This window comes from Erpetoichthys calabaricus, chromosome 17 (genome assembly GCF_900747795.2).
Source record: "Erpetoichthys calabaricus chromosome 17, fErpCal1.3, whole genome shotgun sequence".
Lineage (NCBI taxonomy): Eukaryota > Metazoa > Chordata > Cladistia > Polypteriformes > Polypteridae > Erpetoichthys > Erpetoichthys calabaricus.
This window is the reverse complement of record NC_041410.2, coordinates 79,186,261-79,214,223: the sequence shown is the minus strand read 5'-3', so window position 1 is coordinate 79,214,223 and position 27,963 is coordinate 79,186,261. Positions and strand designations below refer to the sequence as shown.

Genomic DNA, 27,963 nt, shown 5'->3' with positions numbered 1-27,963 from the left:
TAAAGACAGGAAGTAAATCCTCACACAAATGGTTATAGGAATCTGAAACCAAGAACTGAAATCAAATACCTAAAGCAGAACCTTTGACTGCTTTTAAAAAAACACCTGTATGTGAAATGCAGACAAGAATCTGGATAATAAGTAGGACACTTGTGGAAGCAGTACTTGTAGTGTGCATTAAAAAATGTAGTAAGAGTATTTCATTATTATTTTATAATACATCAACTAATATGTTACTATCTGGGGAATGGTAATTGAAAATTAATGTGTTGAGGTGAAATGCTTAATATAGCAATAGGTAAATGCTGGTAGGTGTTTCTCTCCATCATTTCTCAACATGTCATTGTGTCCATAGCAATTACTTATGAATGAATACTTTGAAATCAGTTCAGTATTTTTTTTTGCCCGGCTCCTCCTGACTCACTGGTACAAGAAAACTCCCACATATGATATACCATTCAACTTATCTTGATGTTTAGTTATGCAAGATGTTAAGCTTTTTGGGAGTCCTTCTATTTTCGGCCCTCTAGACTTGAAAAACCTTTATTTTTATACCATTCTGGACCACAGTTTTCGCAGAAAATGACACCCTTATGATAAAAAGTAAACCAATAGATGTCTTCAGGAAAAATGATCAGAAGGACTTGAAGTTGTGCATGTCATAACCAATCCCAGGGATTTGCCCACTAATGGGATACAAGGGGTCAAATTTACTCCATTTCACAAAACTTCAAATATGGGGATCAGTAGTATTGACATGTGAAGTGTTGTTTTATACTGTTTTGAGGTTGCCAATCACAAATATGATATTTAATACTTTACTGGTGGTCCTAGCCCTCTAAGAGCTACTTCCACATAGTAAAAAATGACAAATTCAAACATATGCATGTAAGTTATCATTTTAGACTATATCAAGGTCAGTGATTAAGAATATGTTATTTTTGATCCTTTACTATGGATCTAGCCTTTGGAGTCTAAGATGAAAAATAACAAAATTTTATTACAATCAAGAATATTTAGGCATTAAATGTTTAAACTGAGGCACACATTTTACTATTTTGAATGTTTTGATTTTTTTTTTTTTAGGCTTAACATTCCCAAGGTTATTTCAGGAGGTGCAGCTAAGGAATGGTTTGACCGACGAAGGTCATCAATTCGACCATGGTCAAGCTTTGGTGATCAGCGACGTTTCTCAAAACCAAAGAACTTTGGTGAAGTTTGCAAGAGACTGGTTAAGAATCTAGACCACTTTCAGAGCAACTACATTTTTGTCTTCCTTGGCTTAATTGCCTACTGTGTGTAAGTAAAAGGAATGCCTAGGATACTGTATACCTGAAGTTTATTTACTAGCTCGGTACAAAAGGTACAGCATTCTGTGAAAACAGATTAGATCAGTCTTTTAAGAGTATAATGTCACATTGAGTGGATTTAAAAGAGAGAGAGCTATGCTGTCATCATCTGAAAAAAAAACATTCATGATTATATTCAAAAGCAAGCTGATGCCAACCTAATTTAACCTTCTCGAGTTTAAATTCTTTACTAGTATTTGATCAACTCCTAATTCCTTGGTGTGAAATTTTGGTTTCCTTTATACTAATACTTGTTTATGTTAATTTTATTTTGACATTGTCGATTGTAATAACTTTACCAAAGAGGTTCAATTTATAGTATTTACAGTATGTAAATATAACAGGTTAAACTAGTGTGAACATTGCCTGAGGTAATTTGATATAGCCTGAAACAAAACACTTAAAGCTATTAACTCTTTTGTTTTATAGAATCAGTTCACCTATGCTGCTTATTGCACTTGCTGTCTTCTTTGGAGCCCTGTACATCATACATCTAAAAGCCCAGGAGTCCAAACTTGTACTTTTTGGTAAGATAACAAATTCTGCACTTTTTTTTTATTGTTTAGTATCATTAAACAACATAGTGTTAAATTGTTTCATAATATGACTAAAGCTGACTATAGATGATATATAATGTTACGTTACAGTTTTTTTTTTTTTAAATAATACTAGGGGGCTTCGCTCACCAACCCCCGTTTTTGTTTTTCCGGATACCCACTTTTAAGATTTTTTTTTTCTTTGGGCAGGGTATCAATCATGGCAAAACCATAGCAAAAGTCATCAAACAGGCTAATGCTGAGATCTTCCAAGGAAGATGATATAATATTTATACCTTACAAACAATGATATATATCCTTAGCAGTATTAATAATGGTCACTTGCTAATACAGTTTTCCATTGAGGTGAAAACCCCATTCCATTCCCTATAATGGATGCCACACCTTGTTCTACCTAATACCATACTACCTGTCCATTTCAGTTCTCTGCCTGCATATGAGCCTGTGTCATAGGTAGTAGTGCCTTTTGCCTTAAAGTGTGCTATTTGAGAATCATTTTGCCTTATTTATGTACTCTTATCCATAACATAATTAAAATCAAAATAAAATAATACAGGGGCGGCGCAGTGGGTAGCGCTGCTGCCTCACAGTTAGGAGACCCGGGTTTGCTTCCCAGGTCCTCCCTGCATGAAGTTTGCATGTTCTCCCTGTGTCTGCGTGCGTTTCCTCCGGGTACTCTGGTTTCCTCCCACAGTCCAAAGACATGCAGGTTAGGTGCATTGGCGATTCAAAATTGTCCCTAGTGTGTGCTTGGTGTGTGTGTGTGCGTGTGTAGGCCTTGTGGTGGCTGGCGCCCTGCCTGGGGTTTGTTTCCTGCTTTGCGCCCTGTGTTGGCCGGGATTGGCTCCAGCAGACCCCCGTGACCCTGTAGTTAGGACATAGCGGGTTGGATAATGGATGGATGGATGGATAAAATAATACAATTTGTTACTACAATAATTCATTTTTAAACATTAAATCTATTATTGGAACTTTTATTTACCATTGTGGTTAAGTAAGCACAATTCAGTTTGCAAAGTGTTGCTTGTCCATCAAGCCTGCTTCACTCATTTTTTGGATTGTGGCATAACTGCTGTCTTCCTGTTGCCATGTTAACTGGCTATGCACAAATAGTAATTCTGAGTCACTTTTAGCTCTGTCATTCTCACATTCTCTGTCTCTGCAGTTAATGAGCAATGTGTTGCTTCCTCCCTGCTGTACTGTTCAGATAAAGGTTTTTCTTAAAATAAGTGTAACTGTGAAGGCATGTATATTACCTTTATATCTTTAGTGCCTTTATATTCTTTTTTTAATTGTGTTTTTGTTATGTAAATATAGACAAAATCAGAGAAGAACATCCATTACAAAGGAGATACGGTGGGTATAGAAAAGAATCAATCCCTTTGAGATATTCCCGTTTTTTTTGCTTTGCAGCCTTAAATGAAAACACACATAAAAAATATTTCTTCCCAGCTTTACTTACTCAATGCAACCTATAACATCCAAGTGAAAGATATCACAGCTACAGTTCAGAAAAATTATGAAAAATCTAAACAAGACATACTAAGATTAATAAAGGATCACCCCCCCAATGTCAATATTTTGTTGAGCCACCTTTTGCTTTGATAGATAGATAGATAGATAGATAGATAGATTATTAATCCCAAGGGGAAATTCACATACTGCAGCAGCAGCATACTGATAAAGAACAATATTAAATTATTAAATTAAAGAGTGATAACAATGCAGGTATACAGACAGACAATAACTTTGTATAATTTTAATGTTTACCCCCTCCCCCCCCCGGGTGGAATATAATGACAGCCTTGAGTCTGTTGGAATACTTTTCTATCAGCTTTGCACGTTTAGATTGAGCAATATTTGCCCATTGTTTTTTACAGAACTGTTCCAAGTTCAGTCATATTGGATGGTGAGCATTGGTGGACTGCTATCTTCAAATCTTTCCATCGATTTTCAATGGGATTTAGGTCTGGGCTCTGACTGGGCCATACGAGGACATTCACTTTTTTCTCCCCTTCAGCCACTGTGTGGTCAATTTTGCTGTGTGCTTCGGGGTCATTGTCGTGTTGAAAGGTGAACATTCTGCCCATCTTCAACTTTCTGGCAGAGGGTAGCATGTTTTCCTCAAGAATTTGATGGTATTTTGTCCCATCCATTTTTCCTTTTACCCTAACGAGAGCCCCAGGCCCTTCGGCAGAGAAACACCCCCACAACAGGATGCTGTCACCTCCATGCTTTACTGTAGGTTTGGTGTGTTGTGGATGGTGGGGTACATTGGATTTCCGCCAGGTGTACCATTTAGTATTGAGGCCAAATAGTTTGATTTTGGTCTCATCTGACCATAAGACCTTTTTCCACTTGGCATCAGAATCTTCAAGGTGCATTTTGTCAAAGCTCAAACAAGCCTTAATGTGTCCTTTCTTGAGAAGTGGCTATTTCCTCAGAAGGGCTTTTTCCTTGTGACCCTCCTGAACAATCCACAATTGTGGAGTCTCATGAAATTGTTGTCACATGCACACAATGACCACATTTTTCCATAAAATCCTGTAACTCCTTCAAAGTGGCCATTGGCCTCTTGGTAGCCTCTCTTATTAGTTTCCTCCTTACTCTTCCATCCAATTTGGAGGGACAGCCGGATCCAGGGAGGGTCCTAGTAGTACCAAACACTTGCCACTTCTTTATTATGGATTTTACTTGGGCTGCTTGGGATTGATAAAGCCTTTGAGATTTTTTTTGTTGTATCAACCTCCTGCCTTAAGTCTGTCCACAACTCTATCCCTGAGATCTTTTGAAAGTGGCTTGTCACCCATAGTCCATTGTTTGCTGTCAGTTGCACTACCAAAAAAAGAGAATGCTTCAGGAACAGCTGTTTTTATGCTTCAGTAATCACACTGATTACAGTTGATCACAGGTGGAAGCCAGTAACCATGGTCTGCAATGATAATGGTGGTTACTTACACCTGATTGAGTTTACAAATATTGTGTTTTGTGCTACTTTATTAATCCCCGTATTTCTTGTTTTTTATTTTTTTAAATTCTTCTGAACTGTAGCTGTGATATCTTTCACTTGGATGTTATAGATTGCATTGAGTAAGTAAAGCTGGAAAAAATATTGGTTTGTGTGTTTTCATTTAAGGCTATAAAGCAAAAAAAGGGAATATTTCGAAGGGAGTGATTCTTTTTATATCCACTGTATAAGTATAGATTACCTCTGTAGGTATAAAGCTATGGGAACATATGGAGAGTATGTATGTGGTTTTGAGGTGATAATGAGTAAATACTTGATATATGTAACCTAACCATTAGGATTATTCTTAATTTCCTTTTTAAAGGCTTTGTACTATAATTATAATTGTGGGAGTAAGTGAGTGTGTGCCAGGGACAGATTGCCATTACATTAGGCAGCACTGAATATCTACATCATCATGCTGAGACTTGGACTTAACACTGGCAGCAACCTAAGATTGAATTCCATAAGTTCAATGACATGTACAGCTTAGTGGAACTATTTATGTAATCGTTTTATGTTAGTTTCCAAAAAAACAGTGTATTGATAATAAATGTGATAAAATACCATATAACACAAATAGTTCCAGAAGAAATGTAGAAGTATAATTCATACCCTATGCAATGTATTCCAGGGAACAGTCATGAGATTTTTGCTGTAACTGAAAATTATTCATAAGCAAAATGAATCATTTTTAGCTTGCTCCATATAGTTTTGAACATTATCATTCTTTTCATGGGTTATGTTCCACAGCTTGGGATGCTGTCACAGCATGTGACTGAAAATACAATTCGATGACTTGAGTAGCTCTTAATCAACAGAACTGAATGGAGTTGTTCTCTGGTTCACAACACTTCTGAAAGAATCTTGAATATGTACACTTTCTAAGCTTTGTTAATGCACAGATCCTTCAAGAGTTTCAAATGTTAACAATGATCAGCTATACTCCTGTTGACATTTTTCACTTTATTTTTAACATTAAAGCATTCAGTGTTTCCATTGCCTTATCAATAAGACAGGTTTATTCAGTCTGTACAGGTAAACAATGAAGGACAAAGTTTTTTTTTTGTTTTTTTTTTTTAAATTAAATTTTGTAGTATGGTATATTGATTGAAAAGCTTCAGATTTCAAAAATGGCTTGATGATGAGTCACTGAGTAAGTTCTGAAAAGTTTTCATAATGACGCATCATTAAATAAATCATGGAAATCAGACAATAACATGAAGCACACAATACATTTCACATGGTACTAAAAGATTATCACATTTATATGGTATGAAAGAGAGAAATTATTCCTAATTGTAGATACATCTGGAAAATAATGTTTTAAATAAGTTTTCCCCTGCTTTAAATATGTTGCTTCGCACCCCAGGAACTTTGTTAAAAGGAACCAACAAGTTCCTATGCAACTGTACATTGTACGATTTTCATGTATTGCGTTCCCGCCGGAGAGCAGGAACTGTAACCTTTCTGAAACTTATGTGAGTTGCAAAGAAGAGTGATGTGGTGTGAAATGAGGTGCATTTGGGACTTCATGGTGCCCCGAACAGCCCCCGCCAATTGCTTCGATATGGTGCATGGCACAGCAGTGAAGAGTGATGTGATGCAAATTGTGGCACGATTTTGAGCTTACAGTGGACAAACCCCTTATTGCTTTGAAGCAATGGTGACTTCACAATTTGGGAAGATTATATTGTTTTGATGCTGTGCATGGCACAGCGAACCAAGGATCTGTTTCTACATCATGTTAAGATTTGCTGTCACCTCTTTTGTTTACATCACCCTGTGACGGTGTGGGTCAGTTCCACGTGACCGGGTCCTTCTAGGAACCTCTCAAACCTACCGCCAATAACGTAGCAAAGAGATGAGCCAGGCAAATGAGGATGCTTACACATAGCAAGGAACAGGTGCAAAGGTGCTAAAGTGCCTTTATTAAAAAAAAATTAAAACAACAAATCAGCGTCCAAGTAAATAGTGCAGTGCAAAAAGTTCTGTAATAAATAAACAATCCCATAAAAAGTCAGTGAACAAATGGAGGTTAAAATCACAGTCAAGCAAATATTCCATTAAAACAGGATTAAAACACTGTGTAAGAAGCTGTCCTTAAAACTCAGACCCTGGCACAATCCTTTAAAATCAACATCTCCTCTGCTAACCCCAAAAGGGACCTTGCAGCAGAGGAGACACCCAACCGACAGGCACAGCCATCCAACCCCTACTGGTCTGGGTCCCTGCTCTCCCATGGCTCTCAGCAGGGCTCCCAGTCCAAACCTCAACTTGTGAAAGCTTAGGTCCCTGTGGCCATTCATGGCCTTGACAGGGTTCCCCAACTCCCATTGCTTTCCCGAACCTCTGCAGTGAGTCCCACTGGCAGATAACTCTAGCTTCCTGGTTGCTCAGCTGGAGTAGCCTCCTCCAATCCCTGAGCATCGGCCACACATTCCCCACGGGATTCTCCTTCCAGATGCCTGCCTCCTCTCTCTCTCTCTCTCTCTCTCTCTCTCTCTCTCTCTCTCTGGCTTGCTAGTGCACTGGCTGTCTCCACCTCCCGCCTTTTCTCCTTCCTTCCATTAACCTCCTTTCATTTCTCTTTTGTTTTGTCTTTCTTTTTCATTGTGTTGCATGCAGGCTCCTTTATATTGCCTGTTTAAATTGGGTGCAGGTGCGAAGAGCCATTCCCTCTGTTGCATGGTTGAGGCAGCTAACTGATCTGCCTGCTTCCACAGGTGTATGCAGTGCGGCCAGCCAGTTCCCCAATTAAACATGGAGCGAATCATACTGACACACACCTGCACCTGACTGGCACCTACACATCCTCGGGACTCAATTATTTATTTAAAATTGGCAACTAATTTGCTAGCCATGGACCCACTTTACCACACACCCCACATGACTTTTTCAAAAATTTTCAGTCCCAGAAGTTAGCAGAAATGCTAACTTCATTTCTATAATCTTAGTGAGCTGGGGATCGATGTAGCACATGCTAGTAGCATAGCTTGACATCCCCAGTGACTTAGTCAATCAGGTCTGCGACTTGCCCTGACAAAATAAACCAGTATGATTTTTTTTTTTTCCTCAAGTCTTAGGTATAGGCTCTGTATATGTGAGAGCTGACGATCAGCTCCCTTGGTTCAAAGCCTATGCCCAATTGTTGTCCAGTTATTACTGTGTTGTCACAAACTCTTTCTGCATCTGAGTAGGATGACCCTCCCGGTTTTCTAAAGATCTACTGTTTAGGTTGATTGTCAGTTTCAAGCAATCCATGTACAGTATGAATGTAAATGTGACTGTATGTGTGTGTGGGCCCTGAAATGGACTGTTACCCTATCCAAGGCTGTTTTCTACCTTATGGCAAGTTTTGCTGCAAGTGATAGTTTCTGGCTCCCCATGACCCCAAATTGTTGGGGTTAAGAATCATAATTATGTTATGCTACTTTTCCTTCTGTTTTGTGAACATGTAAATAATATCTGCTAATTCAGGTATATAAACATTTATCAGTGGTTGGAATGTATGTGCATGCTTTATTACCAAAAGTCAGTGTATTATGGAAGATACACTTGCTACTTTAACTTTTAATTGTCAGCAAGGACAAGTTTACATTACCTATAGAAAAGATCATTTTCACATTAGGTTGGCTTACAGTATTATACACATTATCCAAAAAGAAAATCATTTCAAATGTACAATAACAAAAAGTCTTAGGAACAGACTTTAATGAAGTGGTTTCTACATGTAAAATAAAGGCTTCTGTATAATGCAGATTTGTGAAAATAAATCTTAAACGGTTGATGGTTCTTGTCAAAAAGGCAATTCTTGCAGACCTTTCTGAGTTAGTCATGCGCTTTTAACAATTATTATAATTCATTTAATTTATAATGCATCTTGTATGATACTCTCCTGCAGATAGATAGATAGATAGATAGAACCTTATTTGTTCCCAGGGGGAAATTTGGCTTGTACCAAGTTGCATCTGAGAGTCAATAGTAGTAGGCTTCTGTATGAAGGCTGCATTAGCATAAATGTTTCTGAAACAAATCTGGTTACATTTTTAGAAAACATTCATAATGCTTATTAAGGATCAATATGAAATTTTTGCATTTCTCAATGCTATTCACTTCCTGACCACAATGTGTCACTGTAACTCAGCTGTTGACTTTTTAATACCAAAGATGTACTATAACTTTCCTAACCACAAGATGTCAGTTTGAGTCATGTTTTGGTGTACTGATCCTGAAGTGACTGCAAAGTGTCCCTTTGACCTTATTTGCAGCATACTACCCTGATGTAATTGTAGCTTTCAGACTGTAAATGTTGCCTATTATATATGGAGATGTTAGCACCTCATGAACATTGGCTGTAATATTTGTGTTTTTTTTGTTGTTTTTAACCACGTTATTTTGCATAATAATTTTTTTGAAGCTGATTTTACAAAATAATATGTATATTGCTGGTTATGTGGCTGAGTAATGGAGGAATGATACTTCGTGTTCCAAAGTCAATGATTCACTTGGCACCATTGCGTCTGTTACCTGTAAGGATAGTCTCTCAACATGCCTGTGCTTAAATTGTATGAATATGAATGACAAAGATTCCTGCCTCATGGCTGATAACTGCTGGGATACGCTCTAATTTCTCACTAACTTTTTTTAAATTGAGTAGGTTAAAGAAATGCATAAATGGTTTAATAATTGATTAATGTAAATAGTGCCATATTAATATTTGGTATGAATAATTGATGTCTGTACATTTTAGGTTAAAGTTTTATATTTTATTATGAATTTTCTAGCTCATTAAAGCCAGAAAGTTTTGCCTTTATACAGAAACATTTTTGCGGTAGTAACTCAAGTTTTATAAACATTTCTTTGATGTACATTAAGCTTTGGGTGACTTGCATCTGTACCTTGTACATAACCAATATCTTGTTTGATTAAAGCAAGAACTGTACCCCCTGGTGTTGCATTAAATTTAAAATTAATATTAACAATTTTAAAACAAGTAGTACAGTGAAATGGGATTCTTGAAAGAATGCTATGTCTGACTGTTCACTTTTAATTGTATTCATGCTAACTAAACTTTCACTGACGTTTTATTTGTCACATTCTGTCTATTAAAATATTTTACTAGAATGAGATTTACTTTCCTAAGAAAATCCACTTTTAAATATTTAATTAGTTGTACTGTAGAACCACACAGGTATCTTTGTGATCAGAGATAAATTGGCACAGCGAGGTCTATACTTTAGGTCTACAAATTCAAACACTAATATTCAAAAGCCATACGAATATACAGTGATCCCTTGCTATATCGCGCTTCACCTTTCGCGGCTTCACTCCATCGCGGATTTTATATGTAAGCATATTTAAATATATATCGCGGATTTTTCACTGGTTCGCGGATTTCTGCGGACAATGGGTCTTTTAATTTCTGGTACATGCTTCCTCAGTTGGTTTGCCCAGTTGATTTCATACAAGGGACGCTATTGGCAGATGGCTGAGAAGCTAGATTGCTTACTTTTCTCTCTCTCTTGCTCTGACTTTCTCTGATCCTGACGTATGGGGATTGAGCAGGGGGGCTGTTTGCACACCTAGACGATACGGACGCTCGTCTAAAAATGCTGAAAGATTATCTTCACATTGCTATCTTTTGTGCAGCTGCTTCCTGAAACGACATGCTGCACGGTGCTTCGCATACTTAAAAGCTCGAAGGGCATGTATTGATTTTTGACTGAAAAACAAACTCTTTGTCTCTCTCTCTCTCTCTCTCTCTCTCTCTCTCTCTCTCTCTCTCTCCCTCTCCCTCTCCCTGCTCCTGACGGAGGGGGTGTGAGCTGCCGCCTTCAACAGCTTTGTGCCGCAGTGCTTCACATACTTAAAAGCCAAACAGCCCTATTGATTTGTTTGCTAGAGATTGTTTTCTCTCTCTATGTGACATTCTGTGCTCCTGACACACACTCTTTTGAAGAGGAAGATATGTTTGCATTCTTTTAATTGTGAGACAGAACTGTCATCTCTGTCTTGTCATGGAGCGCAGTTTAAACTTTTGAAAAAGAGACAAATGTTTGTTTGCAGTGTTTGAATAACGTTCCTGTCTCTCTACAACCTCCTGTGTTTCTGCGCAAATCTGTGACCCAAGCATGACAATATAAAAATAACCATATAAACATATGGTTTCTACTTCGCAGATTTTCTTATTTCGCGGGTGGCTCTGGAACGCAACCCCCGCGATGGAGGAGGGATTACTGTATTAACTCCTACACCATTTTTTCCTTTTTGTGAAATTTCACAAATGTCATTTTACTGAATTAATACAGCAGTTATGATTTCAAATGGGGTAACAAAATAATCATTCACTACATAGAAACCTGGATCCAGTTGTCATTTTGTGTTAGTTGCTGTACAATAATTTCTTAAAGGGAGATGGGTGGAAAAAATCCTCACCTGCAGCAAAGATTTATTGTAATGTATGACTAATGGACCATATCTTATTGAAATTGGAGACATCATTTAAAATAATGAATGCAACAAATTACACCCATTAATACTGTGCAATATGTTTTACCTTTCCAGTCTTAAATTGATCATTCAAGTGTATAACTTGTTTGTGCTATTTATTCATTTAAATGCTCTCTGTAAGTACAACCAGTGAATATCAGAACAGCAGAATATTTATTTGTGTGACAGAATCCCAAAAAGTTAGACATAACTATGTATTTAAAATTAATGTTTTATCTCAAAGCAGACAGGTAAATATTAAGAAGTGATACAAGTTTTAGCCACAATGCATCTAAAAAGTAGTAGTGTATTTTTACAGTATATAGCAATCTTTGTGAACATTACCCTAAACATTTGAGAAATTATTCTGGGTAGTAGTTATTACAGACAGAAGTAAAAGGACACATTCAATATCTTATTTCTAAAGTATTTGTTATGCAGAGTGCTCTAGGAATTTACACTGTAACTTCAGTTTCTGTGACTGGCTCATGATGTGACTCTGAATAAGTCAATTAACCTACCTGGAAATTCTTTAAGGCTGTAAGGCTTTTTACTTACATAAAGATATCTGGGGTGGTGTTCCATGAAGAAATATGTTGCGTAACTCTTGCAGGATAGGTAGTAAGTAGTAATAATAATAATAATAATTCATTACATTTATATAGTGCTTTTCTCAGTACTCAAAGCGGAGGAACCGGGAAGTGAACCCACAATCTTCCACAGTCTCCTTACTGCAAAGTAGTAAGCTTTTAGATTTACTGGTGACAATAAATAAAGGGAGCTAGACAGCCACTGGTGAAAAGCAAAAGGAGATAATACATAGATCAAATACTACTGCACAAAGAAGAAAACATGTTACATGTGAAAACTAATGTTTGAAAAACAAACAGAAATGTTTGGAAACATCAGAAGTAATCACTTTTTGATGGTTACAATTTTTTTTTTGACACATTTCATTTCACAAATTGCAGAGGAAGAGCACAGTTGCCATATAAAATACATTGTGACTGTTCATTTTATAAAATAAAGAGTGATTAATAATTCTGAACTCTTGGTGGTTTACGTGATTTCCTCAGGATCACATACTTTTATCAGTGGTGGAAATTAACCATTACCATTGCGGCTAAAAAAAAAGCTCACGTGCGGTCTCAGCCTACATATTGTTCAGATTGTTAGCTATGCAGGCTCTCCAATATTTATTTTTTTATAGCCTGATAGATGATCTTCAGAATCACAGTCACCTTGAAAGACGCAGGCTGATGCTGTCAGGTCGAGTGTGTGATTGTGCTGTTTGGTGCATTTTAAGGCTGATGACATGAGCATTCTGTAGTTCTGGTAAGGATTTCACTGCTGAAAATCCCTGATCATTAGTTTTTCCAACTATGTACATTTTGGTGTATATGCTACTTCAAATGAATAAGTAACTGTTTAGATGTTTGGTAAAAAATATAAAACTGGTTACAGAGAAAGGAAAAATGGGGAACTCCAGACAAGTTTAATAGTTTGATGTTTCTGTATTTTCTAGCTGTCTCCTAAACATGCACTGCAATACTAGAGTCTTCATGTTGCATAATTACTCTAAAATTTTTGAGCAAAAATGTCCAAATTGTGTTAAGCTTGATAACCGATGTGTTGACAATCCCAAGTGGATGGGAAAGTACCATATATTCAATATTTAATGAAATGTCAGTTGATTGTTCAGTCACATTTCTTATCAAAGTCTCCTGACTTTGTGTTTTTCACATTTTTTTTTTGTTTTATTCCACAACATTTCACTGATTTATCTGTCAGTTCACTCTTGTTAAATATCTGTTTGCTTCTGTCTTGCATATCAGATCACAAAAGGTGATGGCACCCTAAAAAAAAATCACAATCACAGAAAAGTCAATTTTACTGCATTATTCAGCAATTTGAAAATCTGCTCTGGTGAAAACATGCTGAGGCTGTAGTTTAACAGGATGGCTAAGGAACATGGACATGCCATAGTCGGGGCACCATTAAATTAAATGATGATAACAGGAGCTACTTGCGGTGGACTACACAAAAGCAAAACGCATATAACCTTGCATAAACCAAAAAGCCTAAAATGCCAAGTTTAAGTTGGTGCAGACACAAATATATATAGTGACACAACAGACACAAGTTACTAAACAAAACAAAATAATAAACCATAGCAATAAGTGTAAGTAAATGAGCATTAGTATACAAATAAATACATAAATGGCAGATATAAATATTCAACATGTATAACACAATCTGTGCAAGTGAAACATAGCAATTTGTTTAGTATATCTTCTTCTTATGTTGTTTCAAGCATGACCTCTTAACCACCAGGACTAAAAGTGTCTACTGTATGCTTAGTATTAAATTTGCGTGTGTGTGTAATATACACTGCCTGGCTAAAAAAAAAAGTTGCCACCAAAAAAAAAAAGGTCACGCACTCTAATATTTTGTTGGACCGCCTTTAGCTTTGATTACGGCACGCATTCACTGTGGCATTGTTTCAATAAGCTTCTGCAATGTCACAAGATTTAGTTCCATCCAGTGTTGCATTAATTTTTCACCAAGATCTTGCATTGATGATGTTAGAGTCTGACCGCTGCGCAAAGCCTTCTCCAGCACATCCCAAATATTCTCAATGGGGTTAAGGTCTGGACTCTGTGGTGGCCAATCCATGTGTGAAAATGATGTCTCATGCTCCCTGAACCACTCTTTCACAAGTTGAGCCCGCTGAATCCTGGCATTGTCATCTTGGAATATGCCCGTGCCTTACGGCTACACAGCTGTTCAGTCCCAATCCATTGAGTTCCCTTCGCATTGTGCGTGTGGAAATGCTCTTACTTTCACTATTAAACATAGACCTGAGTTCTACTGTTGTTTTCCTTCGATTTGATTTCACCAAGCGTTTAAGTGATCGCCGATCACGATCATTCAGGATTTTTTTCCGGCCACATTTCTTCCTCGAAGACGATGGGTCCCACTATCCTTCCAGTTTTTAATAATGCGTTGGACTGTTCTTAACCCAATTTTAGTAGTTTCTGCAATCTCCTTAGATGTTTTCTCTGCTTGATGCATGCCAATGATTTGACCCTTCTCAAACAGACTAACATCTTTTCCACGACCACGAGATGTGTCTTTCCATATGGTTGTTTAAGAAATGAGAAGCAACTCATTGCACCAGTTGGGGTTAAATAACTTGTTGCCAGCTGAAAGATAATCGCCCATGCAGTAATTATCCAATAGGAGGCTCGTACCTATTTGCTTAGTTAAATCCAGGTGGCGACTTTTTTTTTGGCCAGGCAGTGTGTGTGTGTGTGTATATATATATATATATATATATATATATATATATATATATATATATATATATGTATATGTGTATATATATATATATATATATAATATAATATATGGTTGAAATAGTTTACTGTCAAATAAATGCAAAGAGTACGCGACACGTGTTTCGCCCTCATTCTGGGCTCATCAGGCGTACACACTCCACTGCACTCCCTCTCGGGAATCGAACCTCGGGACGAATGCCGTGAATATATATATATATATACATATACATATATATATATATATATATATATATATATATATATATATATATATATATATATATATATATATAAAATAGTGTGTGTAGTAAGTGTGTGTTAGGCTCTGTTTTCATAGAATAATAAAAAAAGAAACAAGTGTCTAATAATTTTTAATTTTAATCGCAGTGGTTGACTTTTTTAACCTAAATAAAATTTCTAAATTCACAATGCATGTGACACTAATATTAAAACTGAGGGTCAGTAGTTTTATTGGTAGTATTATATGGTGTGTTAAGAACTAAGCTTTATTTTCTGTGGTGCCTTGATGGTTAACACTATTCAAGTAGCACAGCACATTTTGATAAATGTAACTTCTCCTTGCATTGGGAGTGACTCGTTCTTCATCACATAGTGAGTCAGCGGCAGGCAAGAATTGGTCTCCAGTCCCCCTCATTGCCTACTAAGGCATACAGCAGGATCTTCAATTATTGCCCGGGAGGGCCACAGTGCTTGCAGGTTTTCATTCCAAAAAGTTTCATAATTAGACACCAGTCCTTGCTGAGAATGAAACATAATATTTAATTATATGGCTTTTAGTGAATTAATTTTTCCTTTTTCTTAATCATATTGTAGGTTTTCCTTCTCTGAGGACATTCAGGATAATGTTATGGAGACAGGAACAGAGTCTTCTTGGACTTTCCCTTTTTCTTTCTCAGATTTACTTCTAACTATTTTATTAAAACGGATTCCTTCTGGTACATACTGTACACAGTTTTAAATGGATTAGCTGGAGAACTGCCTATTTCTTTGTCATTAAATCTCATTATTAACTTGTGACTGGTTAAGAAAATAACAACCAATTAAAACCTAAATTCAGCTGTTTAAATTGAAAATAAGCAATTAGGGATTCTGAATTTTAACAGAAAAGTGTGTTGTCATATTTTCAAATGCACAATGTACTTTTTCATATTAATATTGATGTTTTCAGGTACATTTTGAAATATTATTATAAATGTCACAACTTTGACAGAAACTGTGGCATTAATCTGACAGGACAGGAAATGTCCAAAGTAAATATACAGTGCATTGCTAGTAAATGATGAACAAGACACATCTAGTGCAGACTAAATTCAGGATTAACGATGGCATTCTAAAATTTATGATAAAAAGCTAACATAAGCTTTTTCATGCAGTTTAATTGCATAAATCAATCCATCCATCTGTATTCGTACCTGCAAGGCACGTAAAGGCCATGGGTAGCCTCTGCCTATCACAGTAGCACAGGGCATAAAGCAGGACCTACCCATGAAATGGGTGTTTGGCTATTGCAAGGCATGCATGAATGTGAGAAGAAAATTGTGATACACCTAGAAAAACCCATGCACATAGACATTAAAATGTCCAGGCTCCACACAGACAGGGACCAGTTGAGATTCCAACTCCAAACTACAGAGCTACAAAGCAGCAGTGCATATCACTGTGGTAAAAAGTTATAGTAAAAGCCACTTTTTGATTGTTCAGTGATATAGTATAGGAGCTTATATAAACTCTCTCTGATTAGTTATAGTCTCTGTCCTGCATTTTACAGGTAACTTGCTAAATTTCCTGACATGTCTTCATTATATATGTTTTAATTGTAACCCCATGCTGGTTAAAAACACCATTGCAAATGGGACTGAGGAATGAGTTTTCGGTAGGTTGTGTGGTACACAATTAGATGATTATTAGTGCTTCTTACCCACTGGACAGTGGATCTGAATCCTGGCTCAATTATTGGATTGCTCTTTCTCTACCTGGATGTACAGTATTTTTTTCTGGGTGTTCTTGTTTCCTCCAATATTACAAAGATGTGCAGGTTAGGTTTATGAAAGACTCAACATGTGTTGTATGTGTGCAAGTTTGTCCTCTGATGAACTAATACTCACTCCAGGGTTGATTTCAGCCCTGCACCTAGTGCTATCAAGTTGTATCACTTTAAATATGTTACGAAAATGAATGGACTGATCTTTAGTAAACATTTTCTAAAATTTGTTCAAATCTGTCTCCTATCAGGTCGTGAGGTCACCGCAGCTCACCAGTATGGCCTAGCTGGTGGAGTATCATTCCCTTTTTTCTGGCTTGCAGGAGCAGGCTCTGCTGTCTTCTGGGTCCTTGGTAAGTATTTGTAGGCACCACCTCATAGTGCCCAGAAAGTGTAAAACTGGCCGGTACTGAGGAGTATCACAAGAGACAGAACATATAGCACGGACTGAAATACATATTATCAATATAATGAAGTGAACTTTACCCATTAGGCTATAATGAAAATGTTGTGTGCAAGTCACCAGTTTAATATGTACAACAATGTCCCTGAGACTTGGGACAGGAGGAATTAATGAGGTGTTAATTACAATCATATTATCTACTGTATGTCAGTAGATGAAACAGTCGACAAAAGGAACATTTTGTTGTTTTAGTTAAGTCAGTGATACAAGAAAATTACTTTTATTAATGTAAATAACTAGTAGGCAGCACTGGTACAATTTCTTCCAGATTCTGGAACCAAAAATGATAGTTTAAGCCTGATTGTTGTCAGCATTCTACATGTGTTATAAGCAGCTATTATTTACATCCTGTTAGCACAACAGGATGCATCCTGAAAATGCAAATCAGTTTTGTACAAGAGAACAATACCTACAGTATTCTGTCTACTAATGTAAAATAGAAACGTCCATCAGTTGCTCTTAAGAGCACTCGCTTGATGAAGGCACGTGGGCTGGATTGCTACGCAGTGTTCAATTATGATATGACTAATAATTGCTCAGTCTCAAAGTGACAGCATGCCAAATAAAAACTCACTGTTCTGAACCTTTTTCTTCCTTAATTGCTTTTGGAATTCCTAAATAAGATTTGTGTTTGAGTTATGAAGTCTAGGTATATCATATGGTTGTGTAATTCTCATGTTGCAATTTAGTGTGCTACGTTAGTGTCATAAACACTTGGGTTTAAGTGAACAAGTGTTGTTAGTCCACTGGATTAAATGCTTTTTCGCAAATCTGTGTAAAAGTGGGCAAATTTCATTTTCAGCATCCTGTTTAATATGTACACTATATTGCCAAAAGTATTGGGACATCCTTCCACATCATTTAATTCAGGTATCCCAGTCACTTCCATGGCCACAGGTGTATAAAATCAAGCACTTAGGCATGCAGACTGCTTCTACAAACGTTTTTGAAAGAATTGGTCATTCTTGGGAGCTCAGTGGATTCAAACATGGTACTGTGATAGGATGCCTCTAATGCAATAAGTCCATTCATGAAATTTCCTCGCTACTAAATATTCCATGGTCAACTATTAGTGGTATTATAACAAAGTGGAAACAATTGGGAACAACAGCAACTCAGCCATGAAGTAGTAGGCCATGTAAAATCAGAGAGCAGGAGCAGTGCATGCTGAGATGCACAGTGTGCAGAAGTCGTTAACTTTCTGCAGAGTCAATAGATACAGACCTCCAAAAGCTCAAGAACAGTGCATCGAGAGCTTCATGGAATGGGTTTCCATGGCTGAGCAGCTGCATCCAAGCGTTACATCACCAAGTGCAATGTAAAGCGTCGGATGCAGTGGTGTAAAGCACACCGCCACTGGACTCTAGAGCAGAGGAGACATGTCTTCTGGAGTGTCAAATCACGCTTCTCTGTCTGGCAATCCGATGGACTAGTCTGGGTTTAACGGTTGCCAGAAGAATGGTACTTGCCTGACTGCATTTTGCCAATTGTAAAATTTGGTGGAGGGGGGATTATGGTGTGGGGTTATTTTTCAGGGGTTGGTCTTGACCCATTAGTTCCAGTGAAAGGAACTCTTAATGCTTCAGCATACAAAGCCATTTTGGACAATTTCATGCTCCCAACTTTGTTGGAACAGTTTGGGGATGGCCCTTTCCTGTTCCAACATGACTGCACACCAGTGCACAAAGCAAGCTCTATAAATACAGTAAATGGATGAGTGAGGTTGTTGTGGAGGAACTTGACTGGCCTGCAGAGAGCCCTGATTTCAACCTGATAGAACACCTTGGGTATAAATTAGAGCGGAGACTGCGAGCCAGGCCTTACACACTTCCCCTTCAGAGAGGTGACATTCCACATCCCAAGTGCCAGCTTCTGTAGCCGAGGATCAGACCGCCAAGGTCCCCGCCTTCAGCCACCACCCGACTCACACTGCACCCAACCTCCTTGGCCCCTCCTACAGGTGGTGAGCACATAGAAAGGGGGACCCACGTTGCCTATTTGGGCTGTGCCTGGCCGAGCCCCATGGGTGCAGGCCTGGCTCCAGAGGGTGTACCCCGGTGACTTGCGTCCGGGCGAGGGAAAATGCCATCCAAGGTTTGTATGCATCATAGGAGGTTTTCTGAACCTTGAGGCAGATTGGAGACTTATGTGCCAGCTTAAGTGAAAAATTAAGGAAAAAGTACTAAGCAATTGCAACACAAACACTGATTTAATCACTTTTCACCTGAAAAGATGGCGACGAAAGAAGATAAAAGGGGGCCGCTAGGGTGGAGAAAGGGAGAGCTGCTCAGGAAGCAGCTAGCGCATCAACCTCTGAGCAAACGAATGCTAAACATACAGAGAAAAAGTATGAAAACTAGGAATGCTCAAGTCAAGTGTATTTATTCACTGCACACTATTGTGCAGTGATCCATTACTGGTGTCAAATAATATCTGTTGGCTCATTTTAATACTTAATTTTCTTAATTGTTACTCAATAGCCATATATGACAAACACCAATAATCAGTGGCATTGCTCACTTTCTCTGTCTCTCTCTTTTCTTTACCCAGGTGCTACAATGGCCATTATTGGCTCTCATGCTGCCTTCCATGAAATTGAGGGAGGAGATGAGTGTGAACTGACCATGGAGCCTGTGTAATCCTGAACAAGCCTGGACTTTTCATTGCTTCATGAGCTAAACTCTTTCTTTCTTCTTGTGTCCTCAGTTGTTTTTTATAGTATTGTTTACACACAAAACCAAGAGTCGGATGGACTTTACGCTTTATACCAAACTGTCATATATTGTTTTTTTTTTGTTGTAATTTGTAGCATGGCATATATATTTACAATATTGTAGCAGAAGAAGGCTGTGTGTAGCCTTCACTGCTGGTGTGCTAACTTCCAGTAAACCATTTTGCTCTCTTTATAGTTTCCAGCACTTTAATTAGATGAAATGCAGTTGCCTTACCAAGGTCACTCCCATCAGTCTTCAGTAGGCATTGTTAATTTTTTTTGTTCTTTAGATGCAGCAATCAGACAATAAACCTGTAGTTTATATACATGAAACGTGTGGAAAGCAGTTCCTCTGCTGTGCCTTGAGATGTAGTATGTTGGCATCTGCCATGTTTAAATGTGTGTAAACCGAGTCTTACCAGGTATCATGCTAGAATGGCTTTGGATGTGCCAGACCAGCAGCCTGCTATGCATCAGATGTGGCCTTGAAATGACTTTGACAGTCATACATTTTAAATTGGAAGGGTATACTGTACTGTGGTGAACCTGGGAGGGAGAAGAGTGATCAATTCGGTAAAGTAGTGTTCATACAGTACTTATTCTGAAGAGGGAAATGCTTCTGGTTGACTTTTAAGCTACATACTGTATTTTACGTTATGGCATGTAATAATTTGTACATAAAGGTGTCAGTTTGCAGGAATGTGGATGAATGTAGGAGTTATAGATGCCTACTGAGAAACAGTCAATGTGCTTATTTTTAGCTGAATTGCTGGCCTGTTTGTTTTTTAGGTGACTCATTTTTTTTCCTGCTGTAGGGGGACATTGATATTGTAACAGACTGAGACATCATAAATGACAAGAAATCTCTTATTCTCTTTATGTGCCACATTCGTCTTCTTTTACTGTCAATCCTATTTCCTCACTTTTCAAATTTGCTTTGATATGTAGCAGAGAACAGGAAACGTCATGTCTGACTTTAAGAAAGCCAAATGATGTACTGTGTTTTAGTATATGGATTTTAGAATATTCAGGATAATTGTCCCTTTTTGTTTGATATTTTTCAAGTGACTGATCTGTCAACCTCCTCCGTATAATTTAAGGATTTTGGATAAAAGATACACACTTAAAGTCCAAATTGTCAAGGGAAACAGGCAGAAAAGTGAGAAATGCTATTCAGAAATTACTCTTCTAAATGTAAATTATACAAATACCTGAAAATGATCCAAATGTTGAACTAAGAATTTTTTTCTCGAAAGACATTTTTTAAAGGTGGTAGTCATTTCCTATATCAGTTTTGTCCGAGTTAGGTTGATTTCAGTTCCTTTGGACTGATGAAGTATACAGCATTGCATTTGGAATCACTGATTCTGGCTGCTGAATAATACATTGCTCATATATGAAAACGTGCTGACTCAGTTGAGCATAGTTATTCATCACCAGTTTGTTTGTTATCTGTGCTGCATTTCCTTTTGTTTTTAACATTTTGCTTTATCCTGAGCAGAAAATAGTGCAGCAGAACCTTCCTAGTATCAGGTACAGGTAAAACTTTATGTCTTATGTTAAAACTAAGATAAAGTGTTTTGTGGTAAGACAGAATATGTTAGTCAATTGAGTTTAGCCATTCTGGACAGTTCAATGTAGTAGCAAATTTATCCATTTAATAAATTGTCATTTGTACAGTCAGGTTAACAGTTTTTTCTGTTATATAAAAGTTTGTATTGTAATGGTTGTTATCAAACCAATTGCTAAATAAGTCCTCTTAGCTTGTTATACAAAAGGAATTTTGTAAGTTTGTTTCTTGTCGTATTTTGGAAAAAGAGTGCCACTCAGTAACTTGTGATTTTCCACCTGGGTTGAAAATCCCATGCTGCAATTGTAATTTTGACTGGTATTATTAATGTATAGGGCAAAAATTTAAAGTATATTCAGGTTCCTGTTCTGTTGCTGACATTTTGTTAATCCCCTCTTTTATTCTATTATAGCCATTGCATGTCAGTAGCTGGAAACAGATACATAAGCTGCAATTACTCTAGAGATGGATTTATGAAGCATATGCACTGCAGTGTAGCCCATGCCAGTATCACTATTGCCACTGGAAGGTACGCTTGAAAATGATTATATTCAACTATACTTTAGTAACCGTGGAAGGCACAACTGTATAATACACACTTATATATCTAATATATGTGCACTTTTTATAATTAAATGTATTCACCTGCCATGTTTGATAAAGCAGGATATCAAACCATTTGCAATAGTCTGCTGTTTAATTTGTGAGGTGTTCATGAAAAAAACAGAAGGATAAAATCTTTGGCTTAATTGTTAAATTAGTATGTAAAAAAGAAAAAAAACTGATGTACGCACATTCATGTCACTTGTTTTATCACACTTACTTCAATGCAGCCTTTTTTTTCTGTCTGAAATTTTCAAATGTGGTATGCCTGTATATAAATTGAATATTCCAACAATCGAGAAAGTAGGTCAAGAAAAACATCAGCATAGATTTTGTGCTGCTCTTATTTATTTGCCTTTTGTTAGCTGCTTTCAGGCTAAAGAATTGTTACTTTAAAAAAGACCAATAAAGCCATTAAAGAAAACATTGTCATTGTATGTACTAAAGAATTGTTACTTTAAAAAAGACCAATAAAGCCATTAAAGAAAAACATTGTCATTGTATGTACTCCATTTGTTCTTCAACACCACAATACACTGAATTATTATATAATTTGTGTTTCAATTTACCTTCTCACAATGTATCGGCCTTACTTTGATCAAGTAATAACATGTTTATCTTTTAAAATGGGGCTCATGGTTGCACAATGGTAGTGTTGCTGCTCGCAGTAAAGGGGCCTGAGTTTTTGTTCCGGTTCCTTCCTGAGTGGAGTTTACATGTTCTCCCTAACACTAACCCTAACCCAATGTCTGTGTGGGTTTCCACCCATAGTTCAAAGACATGAAATTTAGGTGGATTAGCAATACTGACTTGGCCCAAGTGTGTGGTTGGGGTGTGTGTATGTGTATGTTTGCCCTGTGATGGACTGGTGCCCTTTCCAGGGTTTGTTCCTGCCTTGCACCCAGTTCTAGCTGGGATAGGCTCCCGCATACCCCTGCAACCCTGCTCAGGACAAAGCAGGTTAGAAAGTGACTGACTTTTAAGACAGACTGTCATGTGCAGCTGCTAGGGTGCCAGCCTAAATTGCACATCATGATCCTTCTTTATGCTGCCATATTGTTGTGTAGATGTCAAGTACCTGCCTGTGGCCTATTTTGTCTTAAAATTTCATCTTGATCTCATCTTTTGCGTGGAAGTTATCTTATTTTATCCAGTCGTTCCAGACCTCTCCGTCTACACATCTGTGAAATAGCCTCTTATGCACTGACACAACTCTTACCACGCTTTGACAGCTTACTGCTGTCCTCACTGACAGGCAGAGATGTGTTACTATTCTACTATTTAAATTTCCCAACAGGATTAATAAAGATTTATCTATCTAATCCAAGACCCCCTCTTTTGGCCTGTGCCCCCTGAAATGCCATGTGTTCCTCTTGTGAATGAGGCAGTCCTTTAAAGTATCCATATTTACTGGTATTTGATCTGTTAACTTTTCCTGAGTTTGGTCCTGGAGCCCTGCATGACTGAAAGTTTTTATTCCAATTTTTACATTTAATTGATCTTTTTTTTCTTTGTTCTTTATTTAGTCTTATACAATTTCTTGTAATATTCTTCATACCCCTTGGGGTCAGAGCGCAGGGTCAGCCATTGTACAGCGCCCCTGGAGCAATTACAGGTTAAAGGTCTTGCTGAAGGGCCCAGCAGAGTAGGATCTCTTTTGGCAGTGATGGGGTTTCAAACCGGCAATCTTCTGGATACCAGCACAGATCCTTAGCCTCAGAGCCACCACTCCGGTTCTTGCTGTTTAGTAACCTGGGGCCTCATGTATAACGCCGTGCGTAGAACTCACACTATAACATGGCGTAAGCACAAAAGCGGGATTGTGTGTACGCACAGAAAAATCCAGATGCAGGAATCTGTGCGCACGCATACTTTCACGTTCTTCCACTACATAAATCCCGATTTGCGTGAAAAGTAACGCACGTGCACGCGCCTTCTGTCCCACCCCAACTCCTCCCAGAATTACGCCTCTTTGAATATGCAAATCAATATAAATAGCCTTCTGTGAAAAGACAATGGGAAAAGCACGGAGGAAAATATAAGAATTTCAGCGAATACCAAGTGGAGGCAAAGGAAAAACGTACTATTTGTTGGTTTAAACAGTGGTATAATCAACAAAAGGAAGATGATCGAGTGACAGAGTGTCGGAAAAACTCGAAAGATCAAATTCACAAAGTCGCACAGTGCCCGAAATAAAAAAGAAATCACATATCAAAGTCGCTGTGAAAAGGCGAGTTGTAGCCCACCGTCTGAGTGTCATATGAAAGCGTATTAGGGTACAAACAAAAAACATAGGCACACAGTGGGGAAAAAAGCACGAAATGTCAACTTTAATCTCGAAATTTCCACTTTAATCACGTAGTTTATTTTGCCATTAAAGTAGAACATCATAAACTTCATCTTAAAATCGTTTATTTTACTAGTTTCTCAAATAGCATGTTAAATGCTTTTTTCTGTGTTTGATCTTCTATGTGCTCTATGTGTGTGAATCACTACGTGCTTCCGTTCTTTCTCTTTCTCCGACAGGACACAGAATGCATTACATTCGAGATATTACAGCTCTCTGAATAATTAAAATACTGAGATGTATACGTGATATCATTTTCATGATGATAGGAATGAAAGCATGTTATTAAACATGGGAACACGGTGGCGCAGTGATTGTTCATATCTCACGCAACAGGCTTGCTGCACCATGTGTGACCTTCGATGAAATAATTTATTACAGAAGTACTGTCTCTTTCAAACGTACTAACCTCCAATTCCTGTCCATACTTTTCTTTCTCCAATCGCCACACAATCAGCTCTGTAATAGACGTTAAGCCATTTGTAAGCTTAGAACGCCGATTCTTCAAAACTTTTAAGGAACATTGAAATATCTTCGTAGTACATGTTTAATTATTCTATTCGTCTATCCTTCCAGTGTCGCGTCAGCACCAGCAAGAATACAGCGCAAGGCAGGAGCTATCCTTGAACTAGCTAGCGCTGCGGCACCGTGTCCTCACATGTTTAATTATTAGCAATACAGATTATTTAAATGAAGTTAAAGTTTTATCTGTATACTATAAGCAACATATTTTGCTGCATTTCATCTTAAAAATGATATTGTCATCATACGCGCTTTATAAAGTAGCGCAGGTTGTGCAATATTATAACTGTAGTGCAAGTTTACAGTGAGGTGATTGAGTGCGTTTATAGTTCTTGGGATGAAACTGTTTCTGAAACGCGAGGTCCGTACAGGAAAGGCTTTGACGCTTTTTGCCGTGGTTGAGGTAGTGTGTACTTGAAACTGTATACCGATAATTCTCTTTCCGATCATCTGCTGCTGTGATTCACACTCAGATACAGTGATATAAATACTCTGAGTGGTACAGTGAGAGTAATATGGAAAAAGATGATCCGCAGTGGCAACCCTTAACGGGAACAGCAAAAAGAAGAACAAGATGCAGTGAGCGTAACAACGCTAAAGCAGTTCTGGTATTTAGAATACTATGGCTATTCCCTGGCCCATTATATTGCAGCAGGTTAATTACAATCAGATGCATTACACTAATAAACAATATGCAGTTAATTTCAGTGTATTTATAAAGCCGCGTTAGGAATGTGGAGCTAAGAAAGAAAGGATGAGCACACTGGAACAGTAGTTTGACCATTCTGTGGACCATTATATTGTTACAGGTTAATTACAATCAGATGCATTAAATTTATGAATGATATGCGGTTAATTTCAGTGTATTTGATAAAGCCGCCGCCGTGGATGTGGATCTAAGAAAGAGCAACCACACAGGAACAGTACAACTGCTTTGACGCTGGGTGCCGCCAGTCTGCAAAACCGGGCGGATATATTGCGTACGCCAAGGAATGAGTTACCGTGGAAATGTGCGTGGCTTTACGCCAAGTTTAGGTTTTATACATCGCGATTTGAGCGTGGAAACGTTCGTACGCAACATTTCTGTGCGTACGCACCGTTTATACATGAGGCCCCTGGTGTTTTACTTGTGTTGGCATATGTATTGCAAAATGCTCATCCTTTTGTATTTGCTGTTGTTTGCACCTATGTCTACACTACCAATTGCTAATCATTGTTTAACCGACTACAAAAACTGTTCTACCGTGTACAAAAATAACAAACCATGCATCCCTTTTTTGGGGAAAAAAAACGTTTACAGGCATATACTGAATAATGTTTCTGTAATTTAGAAATAGGGTAAGAAATGAGTCTGTAACTCTAGCCATGCCCATTGGCAGTCTGTGAGGCTCAACTGTCACATTCCATAACAACCCATCAGTGCATGCGTAATGAAGGCCATAGAATCAATACTTTCAAAAATGAGTATTGAAACAATTTTTAAAATGTTACAAATCATTCTTATTGATATTTTGCTGCTTCTGACAAATCTAAATGTCAGGCAGAGGCATGCAGAATTAAAACATGAACACTTTCTGACTAAATGCCTTTCCTGTGTAAATAGCTAGAAGCCATTTGCAATTCACTTTAGCTGCAAATTCAGCTTCACATTAAATATTTCGCTAATCACTGCAGATAATTAATCAATGAGATCAGTTAAAATTACAAATGATGCAACAAATGTGAAATTAGTTGCTGTGACAGTGCAGGTAGGCAGCACACTCCTTGTACTTTCATGGAGCCTCTTGAACCTACAACTGTTGATAGTCATAACCGAGATGAGCCAGGCAGATCAAGACACACACATACAGCAAGGGGTAGGTGTAAAAAGTGAATGCAGTGCTTTTATTATTACAGTAAAAGAAAAAAAGCGCACAGTGCAGTGCTCCAAACGTTAATAGTCCTTTGAAAGTGTACTATGGAGGTTAAAAGTCAGAATAAATAAATCCATAAAACCGAGGTCTGTAAAAAATCTTAAGTCCCTAGTGCTTCCCTTTAAAACTGATGTCTCCCTGGCTTACCCTGATGGGGTCTCGCAGCACAGAGAGGCGTCTTCCAGTAAGCACAACCAACCATAATCTGTGGGCCCAGGCCCCTGTGGTCCATGGTTTCCAGCAGGTCTCCCAATCCAAGCTTCACCTTGCTCCATCTACTGCTGCCTCTCCCCAAACTTATGCAGGAGTGAGCAGCTGGTCACCCCAGCTCCTTGATCACTCAGCTGGTTTTTTCCTTCATTATCTATTTGCCCAACCTGTGCAGTTTTTATAGCTTCCAACAGCCTGATTCCTGGCTGGGTGCCCTACTCACTAAAGTTTATTTTTCTGTACTTAAGTCGGACATTAAGGATGAAGCACCTTCTGTTCATGCAATTTTAGGCCTGTTTGGAGTGGAGCTGGTTGGCATATGTAAAAAATTAGTACCAGTTGCTGTGATGCCTTGGCAAGTAATGGTTGAAAATGGCTCAACCCACCTTCAGTATCAACAAAGCTTCTTCATCCTCTGACTCAATTAACCCAACATATGGATGTAAGGAGCAGAGGCCTGTTCTACCAGCAATGGATTGCAAGAAAGGACTTGGGATTGGGTAAGACATCAGCCCTGCTCTGGACACATCTGCACACATTAGGACAACTCAGAGTTTTCAGTTATAATAACTTGCATGGCACTGGGATATGTGAGAAGACAATTTGAAAAACAAATGTCACACAAAAAAAGATATGCAAGAGCACTGATAGTCACTGAGCTGCTTTGAAGGCACATCCACTTAGTTTGGGGTCATGGAGGGCCAGTGCCTATCTGTGCTGGCAGTATCAAAAGGATGGAACCAACTAGATAGGATGCTAGTCCAGCACCCTGCACACACCCACAACCTCTCACCCCACGTCTCCTGTTAACTTCATAGGTGAGTCTTTGGGTGGACAACAGCAGCAACACATGTGGATAAAGAAAAAGTCACAT

General features: G+C 38.0%; 1 protein-coding gene across 5 annotated transcripts in view; it reads left to right on the top strand.

Annotated features, from left to right (window-relative positions):
• Positions 1 to 22,589, top strand: part of rabac1 (Rab acceptor 1 (prenylated)) — a 57,349-nt gene extending 34,760 nt beyond the window's left edge. For all 5 annotated transcript variants that reach the window (XM_028822484.2, XM_028822486.2, XM_028822483.2 and 2 more), the window contains exons 3-6: positions 1,087 to 1,299; positions 1,779 to 1,876; positions 17,000 to 17,101; positions 19,762 to 22,589. In XM_028822484.2, the coding sequence (XP_028678317.1) occupies positions 1,087 to 1,299; positions 1,779 to 1,876; positions 17,000 to 17,101; positions 19,762 to 19,850 (502 nt within the window). In that variant the 3' untranslated portion in view covers positions 19,851 to 22,589. The remainder of the gene's footprint in view (positions 1 to 1,086; positions 1,300 to 1,778; positions 1,877 to 16,999; positions 17,102 to 19,761) is intronic.
• The last annotated feature ends 5,374 nt before the right edge of the window (positions 22,590 to 27,963 follow it).